The following is a 13,213-nucleotide window of genomic DNA, read 5'->3' as shown; positions in this document are numbered from 1 at the left end:
TGTCAGATGAGACTGAGCTAGTAGTTTGAAAAATCATACACAAGCAGAAGGGATCCAGAATAGATGCTTATCAGGATTGAAATTCATGCACAAAGGAAGGCAGAAAAATAACTATAACAATACTATAAATAACATGGGCATCTCAGTGATGGTAGAGTTCTGTTGCGTGATATATGGCTGTCCGTCATCGCGTGAAGAATTTTTTTCTGATATATAAATCTGATTTTACTTCTTGTGAGGTGATCTCATTGGCGATAATCATTTGGCGTGTCAACCAACCACAAGCCGTCCATCACTCCCCCTAAATCACTTCTCGTTCAACCTTAAATCCCCTCCCCCTCCCTTAGAGAAGAAATTTGGTTCGGTGAAGCGTTTCGGCACTACTGTTTCAGATATCATAGTGAATGTAAGATTAAAAACTTCGATATCCACCGCCTTTTTTTGAAATGTGAGGAAGTCTGAACACAGAGGAACCAAGGAACGTTTATTTTTCTGCTTGCTTTTGACTTCTTTTAGTGTCACTCTTTATGACCTTACAGCAACTCTACTGACAATTACTGAATCTTCTCTGAAACTCTTGCTATAGCGCAAATTCCACTAAAGTTTTCAAATGCGCTTTACAAATAGTATTAAGTAAACAATCTATATATAGTATTAAAAAGTAAACTATAAAACATAAAAATTAGATCATAAATATTATGCTAACTAATTCTGTTATGCTATGCTGCTATTATTTCTTTCTAATACAGTTCTGGTTTAAATCTAGTCAAATTAACCTTGACAAGGTGAAAAATATAAAAATGGTAAGGAACGCTTTTGCAGAGTTAAAGCTATACTTAGAATAATACATAACAAGATATGTATTACATTTGGAGAAGAAAGGACGGACTTTATCATAAATTACTACTGAAGTACGTGCTCCAAGAACGATAAGTCTATCTACAAATTCAATAGGGAAGCTAGATGTAACACAATAGATTTTTACGTTTACGGTCGACTTGAAGTTAAAGGTGTTACAACCGTCATTATATATAAAGAAACGTAATGTCAAATTAAAAGAAACTATTATCTAGTGAAGGCATGCGTTGGCTAGAGCGGTTTTCAATTGAGTGTCGTAAAACCAAAACCAAAGTAATTACTCTGGCCAATCACAACAGATGCAAACAGCGCAATGAACCAATCAGAATTCGAAGCAAATACATGTAACCAGCGCCAAGCGCGGGAAAACGCGTGCGGAGAAAACACGATTGGTTTTGGTTTTACATCTTATTGGTTGAGAAAGTGGCGCGAGTTTTATCAACCAATCACAGAGCGTAGTAACGCAAAACCAAAGCAAAAACACAATTACTTTCGACACAATTAAAAACCGCCCTATAGCTATAAACAGTTAAATTACAACTAACACTAGGTAAACTAAGAACGTAAATAAAATTACTTTCTCATAGCGGGAGAGAACTCAAACTGATCTAAGTTGTTAGATATATATAATAAACTTGTGGTATACTCTTTAATTCCCACTGCACCAAAACAAGTAAGTTAAGATCTTTTAAGTTTCTAAAACAATATAAGCGAACACTTTTCATTTTGATAGCAATTTTTTTAACCTCCAATACAGTCGGCTAGGAAGTCCGGCTAACAATTAAGGCAAACGGGAGGGTAACCTACGTAATGTATCTCAATTATCTCAGCTTGATAAAATGAAAAGTACAATGAACACACTAAGACTCATCTCATTGTTATTTCAACTGCAATATCCTGAAGTAATTACTAACAATGCAACACCTCGTTATGTAATGTTTAAAAGACGAGCTGGAGTGTTTTATCGGGTTTAAAACCACGAGACGCAACCGAGTGGTTTAGACCCGATAAAACACATGCTGCGAGTTTTTTGAACGGCTTCAAAAACATTCCTGGAAAAGCGTGTGTCAAGAGAGAATTCATAACAATTATGCTTAAATGTGAACGTTAGAAATTAGTATACGAGAAAAACACCGCATACTAATGAGGAGTGTTTTATCACCTGATAAAACACAGCATACTAATAAGGAAAAGGTTTATCGATATGAAGTCACTGCACGCGATGTATTATCGACCATTTGATAGGTCAATGGGCCTGTGAATTATTAACGAGTTTTTGAAGATTAAAGTAACCCGAATAAAGAGCAACTTTATAATAAACAATGTTGAAACTTTTTCCTCGAAAAAGAGCGAATTTCTTATGGAGTTTAACAGTTATATCATGTTAACCTGACAGAATCACACAGAGCATTTGTGCTAATTCATCTTTCTTACCTACACACAACAAAAAAACGCAAAACAATCAACGGCACTTCTTCTCTTTTCTTGCACTACATTGTTTATTTTATATATTAAACATCATGGCTTTTAATTTCCTTGTTTGTAGTTTGTGAAAAAACACAGTAAGAAATGAAAACTTCATTTCTAGGATACACAATTGGTGGCCATGACTTTGGTATCTTCGGCAACTTTCACAGCCGTGGATACTCAACTCAAAGAACTGTTATAACGGCTTTACAGATTTCAGTTCACGTGAATGATACGACAGCTGCGCATGCACCACACGTTCCTTCTCAGTTACAGTTTATCGAAACTACTAATAATAAAAATAATAATAATAATAATAATAATAATAATAATAATAATAATAATAATAATACAATAATATTTATACAGGATAACCCCGTCAGTGTACCAAACACTGTTATCAAAGGGGGTCCTGTTATTAATTCCTTGACCTCCCTTCGTACCCGCGTTCAAACAACTGGAAAGAGTTGACCATTATAGTAATGGACAAACGAAATTATGAGCGCTCTTATTATATGTTTCTTATGTTTACAATCTCGTTAACCAGAATCTTCGTTCCCCTTGATCAGCGGTCGAAAAACGAGCGTTAAGCGTGCGCAGTAAGGAACGAAGACTCGATGTACGAGATTGATATGTTTACAGCACTGAAACGGCCACCAAGTCAACGTTTTGCTGCTATAACTGGTTCCTCGACCTTCTCGTAGTACTCGTTACCAGGCCGCTCTTCTAAGCCATTTAGGTCACGTGATGCAGTGCTACTGTTAAGCTCACAAGCTTTGCTGTTGATGTTGTAGTTAAATGATACGCATGTATTTTCCGTAAGGCAGTAAACCATGCACTTCCAGGCGTCACTCACGTGACGTTCCAAAGCAATCACGTGACCTCCTAGTGCGTACTGGTTTCCGTTGTGTGACGTAACTTGCTTGAAAATGACATCTTTATAGTCTGTTGCTTCTTGTCCTAAAAAGTTGAAGCGAACACAAAGAATTAACAAAATGGTTGTTGATAAACCATTCAGAGTTTATTTTTCTAATAAATGATGGAATAATACTCCGTTGAACTTGGTTTTATCTACCTGCGCAATATCTTGCTTTCACGGAAAAAGAAGTCGGCTGCAGCTTGTACACATAGTATCCATAGCAACGCCTGACTTGGGCCTGCACTTTAACAAAGCAGTTTTTTCCATTCCAATGAAAGCATACATCTCGCAACACAACGTTATCTTTCATAGAAGGATGTCCTCCACGAAGCCAACCAGGAGCCTGGGTACCACAAGCCCAAGGATCTGGGAAGGAGTCTGGTAACTGATGAGAGAATCAAGTTAAAAATCAGAATGTTGATAAAAAGAAAAGAGAATTCAAATTCACTTAGCGAAAAAGAGTTCAAAGATTGTGTTAACAGCATAGCATAACTACTAACTTTTTCGCCCGTTCTGCAAAAGTCGCACCTGGCATCTGTATTCGAGATTTCAGCATGCCAGCTCTGGTTTCCTAACATGTTGTTAAGTTATTATCAGTAATGCATTTTGACTAGTCAGATCACGTTTGCTTTTGTTAAAAAACAACAAACCTTCATGGGTTTTTTCGTCCCTCGTTCAACAAAGCGATACCAGTAGTTTACATTGATATGGCCGTCATTTTGTGCGGACTCCTCGTTGCTTGCTATATGAAATATCGATCTTCCATCGTTGGCTATGTCCTTGAACTCGGTGCACATGGACTTTGTACCTTGTTTAATAAATATAAAACGCTATTAACAGCTACTGGGGCTAAATTTTTTAATAACTGGAGCAAATTACATTAATAATATCATGGGTGACAAATGACTCCTTGATTTCGGCGCGAAATGTCAGCGTTAATTGCTGTGGCAACGTTTCCTGTATCTCAGTGCCAAGATGGCGTCCAGGTTTAAGCATGTTACGAATGAAAGAAGTTACGGCATTAAAAGACGCTGCAGAAAAACTTAAATACCCGAAAAAGCACAATTAACTGGGTGACGGTTTTTGAGAACTGGTGTGATGAAAATGGCCTTGAGAAAAATCCTGAGACAGTTCGTCCTGAGCAGTTGGATAAAGTACTCAATCGGTTTTTTTGTCTGCGTGTGTAAACAAGACGGAACCGACCACGATTGTGAGCGCCATTTGTCACCCATGATATTAAAAGGTAATGAAATGGTATACTCGTGAAATTAGGAAATAATTTCACTTGCGTTTTGTCAAAATTCTAATAATTTCCCTCGCCTAAAAGCTCGGGGAATTATCGGAACTTTTACAAAACGCGCGTGAAATTATCTCCTAATTTCACTCGTCACCATTTTATTACATATACATATGGAGGCAAAATAGCCTATTTTATTCTGCTTCTATGGAACCAGCCGTTTTTTATCTCCAACCTTGACAAATAACTGTAATAAAACTGAAGCCAGTTTGGCATGGATAAACTTGTTTAGGGTGCTTTCGATCAACTCTATTCCTAAATACGAATGTGTGCAATGATGACAAGAGATGTGATTAAGAGGTTGACGGAGTTACTGGAATACAAAATGGCTCTTAAATTGTCATGTATCAGCGAAAGTTTGCAGAAATATCTTCCCAACTTTCTAACGGCTGTTCCGCTTATTCTTAGTCAACCTTAGTTTGTTTCAAATAGTGATAAAAAAAAGTGAAAGCAAATGTTATCATCATTTATGTGAGGCAGACGGCGATAAACTAACACGTGTTTTAGCGGTGGTGATCCATATCGGTCTGTGAGAGGGGGGAAGCGTTATTGGGACAGTGCAGTCCTATTTTGGGGTCAGAAAATAGAGTGATGATGAAAAATGTATATATTTAATTAGAATGTTCATGCTAATTTAAAACGATTAGAATTAATCGACTTATCGTTGTGGCACAATGAGTCACATGGTATTACCGACTAACCCAAAGCGTTTTACAATTCTCTGACAGTGGATTCAAAATATGGAATTGACTTTATCCATTACTTACTTTTCACTTTTAATATAAATCGGTGATAATCAGCGCCATGTTTGTTACTGGCTATGCAGTCGATTGCCGAGCCGTCATAAGTTTGATTGACAGCTGTCAGATTCAAGAACCGGCAAGACGAGCTGTTCTTTAGGACGACGCCATCTTTGACCCAGGCTACGAACGGTTCAGGATATCCGAAAGGCTCTGGGCAGAACAGGCTAAGAGAGCTTCCGTCATTTACGTCTTTTGTAGTTGGAGTGTTCGGTTTGTTCTTGAGAAAAGCTGCACAGAGCAAAAAAAAAAAAAATTAAATTACCTTTCAGTTCCTTTGGTCTCGCTGTTGGAAAACATTGTAACAGAATAATCAGCCAGATTAGTCCCCATACCCCCCTCCCAAAATTGTTGGCCATTTAATTTTTTGTCTTATAGCAAACGTCATTCAGTTGCACTCTAGCAATTAGTTGGAAGTTGAGAGCTCGCCAAACTTGAGGGATAAAGACCCTGAGCAAAACGAAGCAGACTGAGCTGACGGGCAGTTGGTAAAGGAAGACTGCTTAGCACGATATGAAGAAGAAAGAGGGATGGAAAGGATGCTACCAAAGCGACTAAGTGGAACAAAGACGTCCGAAAATTAACCGAAGAAGTCCGAGAAAAACCGAGGAAGAAGTCCGAAAATAAACCGAAGAAGAAGTCCGAAAATAGACTGAAGAAGAAGTCCGAAAATAGACCGAAGAAGAAGTCCGAAAATTAACCGAAGAAGAACTCCGAAAATAGACCGAAGAAGAAGTCCGAAAATAAACCGTATTCTCAGTATTGAACTGGAACGAGCTTGCGCACGAGGCTTAAAGGGGCAGTGTCACCTGTTTTTAGTGTGAAGATGAATAACCAAAAAATGCATTTTCTTCAATGGAATCGTCAAAATAATGGTTCAGTTTTGTTAACAATAACCCTTCAAGTGAAAAGAAACTACTGTTAATTATGTTTGGTTGCAGATGGCTAGGATGGAAGCGGATTGCAACTTGAAAAAAATTGGCCATTTGTTTTCAAGTTCTTCCTGTGTATCGTAGAGAAGTCGGTAAAAACGTATTATAGTTTGCTCTTCCAAGGAGGAAACCTTTAATATTTTCTACCCTGTGTTGTAAGACCGGTTTCATGTTAATATAACAGGTTCTTTGTAAAAATTTTGAGCAGTTTTGACAAAAATACAGTAAAATCGCCGCGGAGGTGCCCGCTTAAGCGGAGGAATCTTTTCACATGTAAATATTCTTTTAATATATTCCCCCACAAGAGCCTGATAAAGGCAATCTTCTCCATTGATATATTGAGCCTCCAGTGCAGTACCGAGATTACAAATATGGTTTATTACAAGACTCTTCTTTCTATAAAAAAAAAATATAGTGTCACGCTTTTTGCAAGTTTACTTTTGTGAGGCGCATCTACCGGTTGCACTTGATAACATCTCCATGTTTTCGTATGTTATTATTTGTGTGTAACAGTAGAAAGAAATAGTGGCCTCTAGTTTTTACAAATCAGTGAATGCTACTGCCATTCTGCGTAAGACGGATGCGTTGAAGCATTAGCGACCGACATTGTGCTCCACGATTCTCCCACGACTCATAATCTTCCTACATGATATTTCCCATGGCATCCAACTGCACAAAAACAACCCATTTCTTGATTTCTCTTTGGTTTTCGCGAGTCATCTATCTCCAAAAATGATATTATAGCTTGCGCAATTCCTTTTTTCAATTTTTGTTCGAAGCGCTGTTGAACCCAAAAAAACCAACGCTATTAACGTTATTGACCCTTTCAGTCCTAGAATGACGTCAAGAATTGTGTTTGATGCAGACCTCTTCGAATCCTTGTTTCAACCAAAAATAAAAATGTTGTCAAGTGAACATTCTGCTAAACAAAAGCAACTTTTTGCAAAAACGAAATGTGGAAGTTATAGCCCGCTGTAACCTATGCTACCGTTTCTATTTCTCACGGGTTTCAATTCCAATTCTACGGCATAGTTTAAAGAAAAGACCAGAACAAAATGTGGAGGGGGAGGGGGGTGGCAAGCTACAAACAATGTCTAAATCTGCCGGATTCAATTCAAAGTTGACAGTAATCCTGGTTTAGACCGGTTAAATCAGTTTTTAATGACTGTGGAACTTAGTGATAACTAGCTTCTTCTCTGATCAATCTCAGGTGGATGACGAAGAAAAACAACCGACACACAAGACAAAACAGAACGTTTTTAAGTTCATTCATTGCGGCACATAACTGCAATCATGGGAAAAAAATCCCGAAAGTTTAAAAGGAACACACCTCTGCTCTCGGAGTAAACCTCTACTTCACATAACGTAAGTATCATGCTGTTTCCCACAAGCCTGATATTCAAGTAACGTCCAGTCTTCCTCGGCTTGCAGTAAAACGAGGCTTTAGCTAAGGTGGCCATAAAAAAGCGTTCACCGCATCGAGGATTGGCGTTACCATTGCCTGCCAGACTATCACCTTAAAGAAAACGAAGAAGAAAACTCCCTGCCTTTGGAGGCCCGTTCCAAATCAAATGTTAGTACATCTGTTATAGTAGTATTTTATATTTTCTGATTCATTAAATGCTGTCATTGTTTCTTGTATGCATAGTGTATTTTAAATCAAAGGTTAGTTAGTAGGTGATCTGTCTTTGAATGAGGCTTTTGCTATTTTACAAATCACCGTTATGGCACTTTCCAGTACGTTATATTCATAATGTGCCATTAAACTGAAAAACATACTACCACTACTACTACTACTACTACTACTACTACTACTACTACTACTACTACTACTACTACTACTACTACTACTACTACTACTACTACTACTACTACTACTACTACTACTACTACTACTACTACTACTACTACTACAACTACTGCTGCTGCTGCTGCTGCTGCTACTACTACTACTACTACTGCTGCTGCTGCTGTTACTTTTACTGCCATTACATACACTGCTGCTGTTACTAGCTGCTGCGTCTTTTATTGTTACGGTCATTGTCAATGTTATTTTCTTACCAACTCGGATTTCTATGTTGACAAGTCTTTCAGGAACAGAGACTCTGTTTACCAGAAATACTTCCGAGACGGAATGACTGGATTCCATGTCTGCCCGCCACCAGGGATTTGACGTACGAGCAATTGTATGTGTGCAAGTTTTTCTGTCATAGTTTCCATCAGAATTCCCGTCCACCGCCCTTCCAGAAACACCTCCGTAATCCATCGACGATTGAGACGTGGACATATTGAGAACAAGGTTTTCTAAAGATGCAAAATCAATGTAGTAAGAGTAAATTGCCACTGGATCGGGAACGTTTTGATATAATTGCGTCAATTTTAATTAATTTCTCAAAATTAACGTGTACAATGTAAAAACCATCGCCGCGACATAGTAAGCTACTTTCATTGTATAGAACGCAGTGAACATTTGAAGCAGCATTGAGACCGTTGATGAGCAATCGCCGCGGTACGCTCGGATCAGTTTAATTTTATTACAGCCTATCAGCTGTTATAACTAACCTACTAATATCCGCGAGGTCACATTAGATATTGTATATCACGTCACACAAAACCGATTAACTAGTATCAAACGATATACCACGAACTCTTCCCTATACCCTTCAGGATTATTCGATAGAATAGCGTGCAAGTAGAATATACGTTGCCTTTGACTGAAAGAATTCCATTAAGACTCTGAAGTTAACATAGCAGCGAACATTTTTAGAACAATTTTAGTAGACCTCGTATCTTCTGATTTGCCAACTGAACTACCTGAAGGTGTTAAGGTGGCTTACTACAGTTTTTGTACTGTGCGAGTCTTTGATATGCGCGCGCGCTGCCCAAAGCACGCGAAAGCATCACGCGTGAGGAAAATCACGCGAGCTTGCTGAGGAAATCCCACGAGCACAAAAACAAAATGGTGGCTCTCGGAAAGATTTCCTGGTATTCGAGGTGGGTTTCAGAGGTGTGTTTACAGTAGTTAGATCGTGTTTGGGCTTGATAACTGAAAACACGTGTTGTCTAATGGTTGCCGTTCCTTAACAGCCTTAAAGCCTTTGCAGAGTTGTGATTTTGCGCCAAATGTTTGAACACGACGGCAGCATGCACTCACCAGTTGGAGCGCGCGCGCGCTGGAACCCGGGCTTTCCCAGAACAAGCATGCGCAATGGTCTTCTCACCATAGGTCGCAATAATTATTTTTTCTCGCTTAATTTCTCCAAATCTAGCCGTACAACCTATGTTCAAATTTTTGCTATTGACAGAAAACGCTAAAACGGAAACGTGAACATTTTTGAAAGAAAATCTGTCAGATTTTTTTTTAGGAATTTTCAAATAAGGCAAAATTTCCCAATTTTGTCATTTGCCAAATTTCTCCCTGACAAAATTTCGTGTTCTTCCCTGTAAATACTTATTTTTGCCCACTTTCTAAATCCTGAAATTTTGAAGTGGGGTCGTACGGCTAGATTTAGAGCCAGACAACTCTAAAAGGTGTAGTTTCCAGGCCCCCACTAAGACTTATTCTTTTGTATTTAACACTTTTTGAACATTCGAAATTTAATTTGTGACTCAAAATTATCTCTATTGTATTTACTATACTAGAAAAAATGTCCAAGAAAATTCCTCTTGGCGTTTTTCTTAAGTTTGATTTAAGGCCTTCTTTCAATCCAGAAAACTGTAGTAAGCCACCTTAAGGGCGACTTTAGGCCTTACACTGTTCTAAAAGTGGTCCTGGTTTCTATAGTTGTTCCTCTGTTGTTAAACTGAAGAACATAATGGCTGATACGAGCTTGGGTCTACGGCAATCAGCGCAATGGCGAGCCTATGAGCCCCAAGACCACTAAATTATATTCCACCCTTGTTCTTAGTTCAATTTAGCCTCAAAGCGCTGTTACGTCTGTAAACTGGTACCAAGGGCGGGAGAAAGTATTATGATGTCATATTAATGTCAAATTCAAGTCAGCTTACTTGGTTTTGTTCAGTCCTTTCTTCTAAATGCAGGCTTAGAAATATAATATCTTTGCTTTGACTATAGACAATTTGGATTCTTAAGGTCTTATTATTATTATTATTATTATTATTATTATTATTATTATTATTATTATTATTATTATTATTTTTATTATTATAAATCAAATAGGTAACACTTATTATTTGAGATACGTTTTTCTCACTTGTAGGGTTAGGGTTTACCAGCACTTCACAGATTTCCAACTTCTTGTTTTCGCCTCGGACCCGGATGTTCACGTATTGTCCTCGGATGCCCGGATGACAGTAGAAGGATTTTGAAGCTTGTGCTGCCGTCATGACGAATGAGCCACCACACTTCTGATTAGAATTACCTTGATTCTCAAGGCTGTTCCCTGAAGAAAACGGGAGGAGTTATACTGAGGACGAACAGAGCACCACAAGAGGCGAGGGTAAAAATCAGAGCACACATTTCGGAAGCTTACAGCAAGCATGCACACAGCTGGTGCCTTACCCTGTGTCTGCAGCAGAAAGCCAAACCAAGGGGTATCCATACCCCCCTTAAATGAGATGCTTATCCATTATAGAGTTTATTCCGGCATTCGCCTTGAAGCCCAGGGTCCCGGCCCTTCCCCCCTTAGTTTTGAGACAGCCGGTGGAAATACGTCTGCGTACGCAGGCTAGGCCCGAGGTCGAGGCGCGGACATACTTCGCTTCACCAAAAGAAGCGTGTCCAGCGTTCGAGAGAGGGCCCAAGTTATACCTGAAGGTCTGGATTCGCCACATGCAAACACTCATATCTTCACCTGGTTGGAAAACGGACAAAGTGGGATAGTCTCCCCTGAAAGGGTGCGGAAAGTGAATTGTTTACTAAGCCCAAACAGTAAACAGACAGAAACGCCTTACCCTGAGTATGAAATAACATTTTTGCTCATCGTGCGGTGCGTCTACGTCCAGTATAGTTGCTGAGTAAATGTGTTTTTTCTTCGGTTTTAATTTATACCGGGCTTGAATGAGCCGTTCGAATGTCTTTGCAGAGTTTTCAATTCTTTGTAGCCATTCAACTCCAAATCCTCAGGCCAAGAAATCATAATACAATACATTCGCTAAAATTGTCCTCTGGATCGCTACTCGCCGAACTGGAAGGCAAATTCTACAAATATTCTTGTCCATTCACTTACTTTAAGACTATACTTTAGTGACTTCTGCCAGGGAACGCGCATTCTTCGTTTAGTGTATGACGTCACACAGGATCTCATAGAAGCAACCGCTTTGTAGAATCATCACGGGCTTCACCTTGCGAACTGAGTAATGGCGGACGGATTTTCGACGGTTTTCGGCCAGTTATTTCCAAGCACAGTAAGTTTATACAAAGCTTATTTAGAGCTGTCTTTGCAATTATGAACTCATTGAATGGATTGAAGCATGAAAAGGGGCAAAATAAAAATAAAAATTTTCGTCATTGTACCACTTTAAGTTAAAGTTAAACTGAAAAGTCTAAGAACAGTGAAAACGGAGGGTCAAGAATTTTTTGGCAAAACCAACTCTGCGTTACCTTCATCGGTTGCACAACAGGGTCCCGAGCCACTTATACAGCTCTTTTAAACTCAGTCACTGTTAAAAATTTGGGCTTATTTATGACCACAGGATCACCAACCTATTCGTATTTCAAAGTTTGTTAATCCACTTCCGTCGCCATCCGCTCTGCTGACTATCTTCACTTCCTGTACAATGTAACTCGTCCCCAGATCCACTCGCCACCATGGGTCCTTCGACAAACTGGTCACTACACACCAGTATACATTATCCAAATACAGCTTTCGTTGCGAATTCCCGTCAACTGCTAATGAAGCTCTAATGCTGTTGTTTAAAGAGCTGGACATGTTGGTTGGTTGGGCGAGGGCCAAGTTACCTAGGTTTAGAGTTAAACAAATATTACGTATGGAACTGAACATACTGGAACTTTTTCAGATACCTTTAAATCTCCGGATCTTTCTGGATTGTAGTAATCAGCAAAAACTAATTAACTAAGGCTCATCATCATGCGACCAGCTCAAATGCAAATGTATATTTTCTTTGATGCTGATACAAAGAAAGCAAAATATATACTTGAATGCTTGCGCTACAATCAACCTTTTCAAACTAGATATAACGTTTAAAAAACATCTTTCGTTGAATATTACGTCATAACAATGGCTCTTTCTGAGCTGCAGAGCGATCTCACAGTTCAAAAAGCACTTTCCAATATAACAAACGGCGTAGAAACCATTCCGAGAAGAGATCGCTAAAAAATAACCATTTGACAACTTGAAGGACCTAGAAAGTGTCCGGATTCACCAGAAAACTCGTTACACGTCAAAAATGTTCCGCATTCGTAAAGATTTGGGTTAAAAGTTTCCACTTTGGATTTCAGATTCATAAGTCTCCACCGGATTAGTGACGGATTCAATTCATGTTTTGTGCTGAAACCAATCTGGGACCAAAAAGCTTCGGATTCGTCACGAATCCGGAAACTTTTCTCCTAGTGTAAACGTAAACGTTCAACACAGGGCGTAAGCCAACTTTACTGAGCTTTTGAACGTTAATTTCTACATATTAGTATTCCAGCAAATCACAGCTAAAGCTGCCGCGGCTCTCCTCGTTCCTACAAAGTTGTAATTAACACTATGCGCCGCTAGAAAAGCAAAACCTCCCGAACAAAGACTTCACCAAATATGAATACTGTATATGAAACATACATTTGAACTGTGGGTGACCGATGTAATGTATCAAACACAAGACACAGTATTTCATCACATTATCAAACATCGAGAAAAGAGTTGAAAGTACGACGCGTAGCGGGGCATTTTTGACAAACTTCGAGGTTTTTCGTATGTGATGAAACACTGTGACGAGTGTTGATGTAACTTCTCAAAAAAACTGATTTTGAAGG

At 38.9% G+C, this 13,213-nt stretch overlaps 1 protein-coding gene across 1 annotated transcript in view; it reads right to left on the bottom strand.

The window, feature by feature from the left end:
* Nucleotides 1-2,353: 2,353 nt before the first annotated feature.
* LOC146480777 (uncharacterized) overlaps nt 2,354-13,213 on the bottom strand; it is a 16,348-nt gene continuing 5,488 nt past the window's right edge. The window contains exons 2-9 of the mRNA XM_085109109.1: nt 11,939-12,193; nt 10,488-10,676; nt 8,335-8,577; nt 7,604-7,789; nt 5,309-5,572; nt 3,895-4,052; nt 3,401-3,629; nt 2,354-3,285 (exon numbers count right to left, since the gene is read on the bottom strand). Of these exons, the coding sequence (XP_084965235.1) occupies nt 2,987-3,285; nt 3,401-3,629; nt 3,895-4,052; nt 5,309-5,572; nt 7,604-7,789; nt 8,335-8,577; nt 10,488-10,676; nt 11,939-12,193 (1,823 nt within the window). The 3' untranslated portion in view covers nt 2,354-2,986. The remainder of the gene's footprint in view (nt 3,286-3,400; nt 3,630-3,894; nt 4,053-5,308; nt 5,573-7,603; nt 7,790-8,334; nt 8,578-10,487; nt 10,677-11,938; nt 12,194-13,213) is intronic.

The sequence above is a fragment of the Pavona decussata genome, unplaced genomic scaffold (genome assembly GCF_977016875.1).
Source record: "Pavona decussata unplaced genomic scaffold, jaPavDecu1.1 SCAFFOLD_52, whole genome shotgun sequence".
Classification (NCBI taxonomy): Eukaryota; Metazoa; Cnidaria; class Anthozoa; order Scleractinia; family Agariciidae; genus Pavona; species Pavona decussata.
The sequence above is the reverse complement of the archived record's forward strand: the minus strand, read 5'-3'. Positions and strand labels throughout refer to the sequence as shown.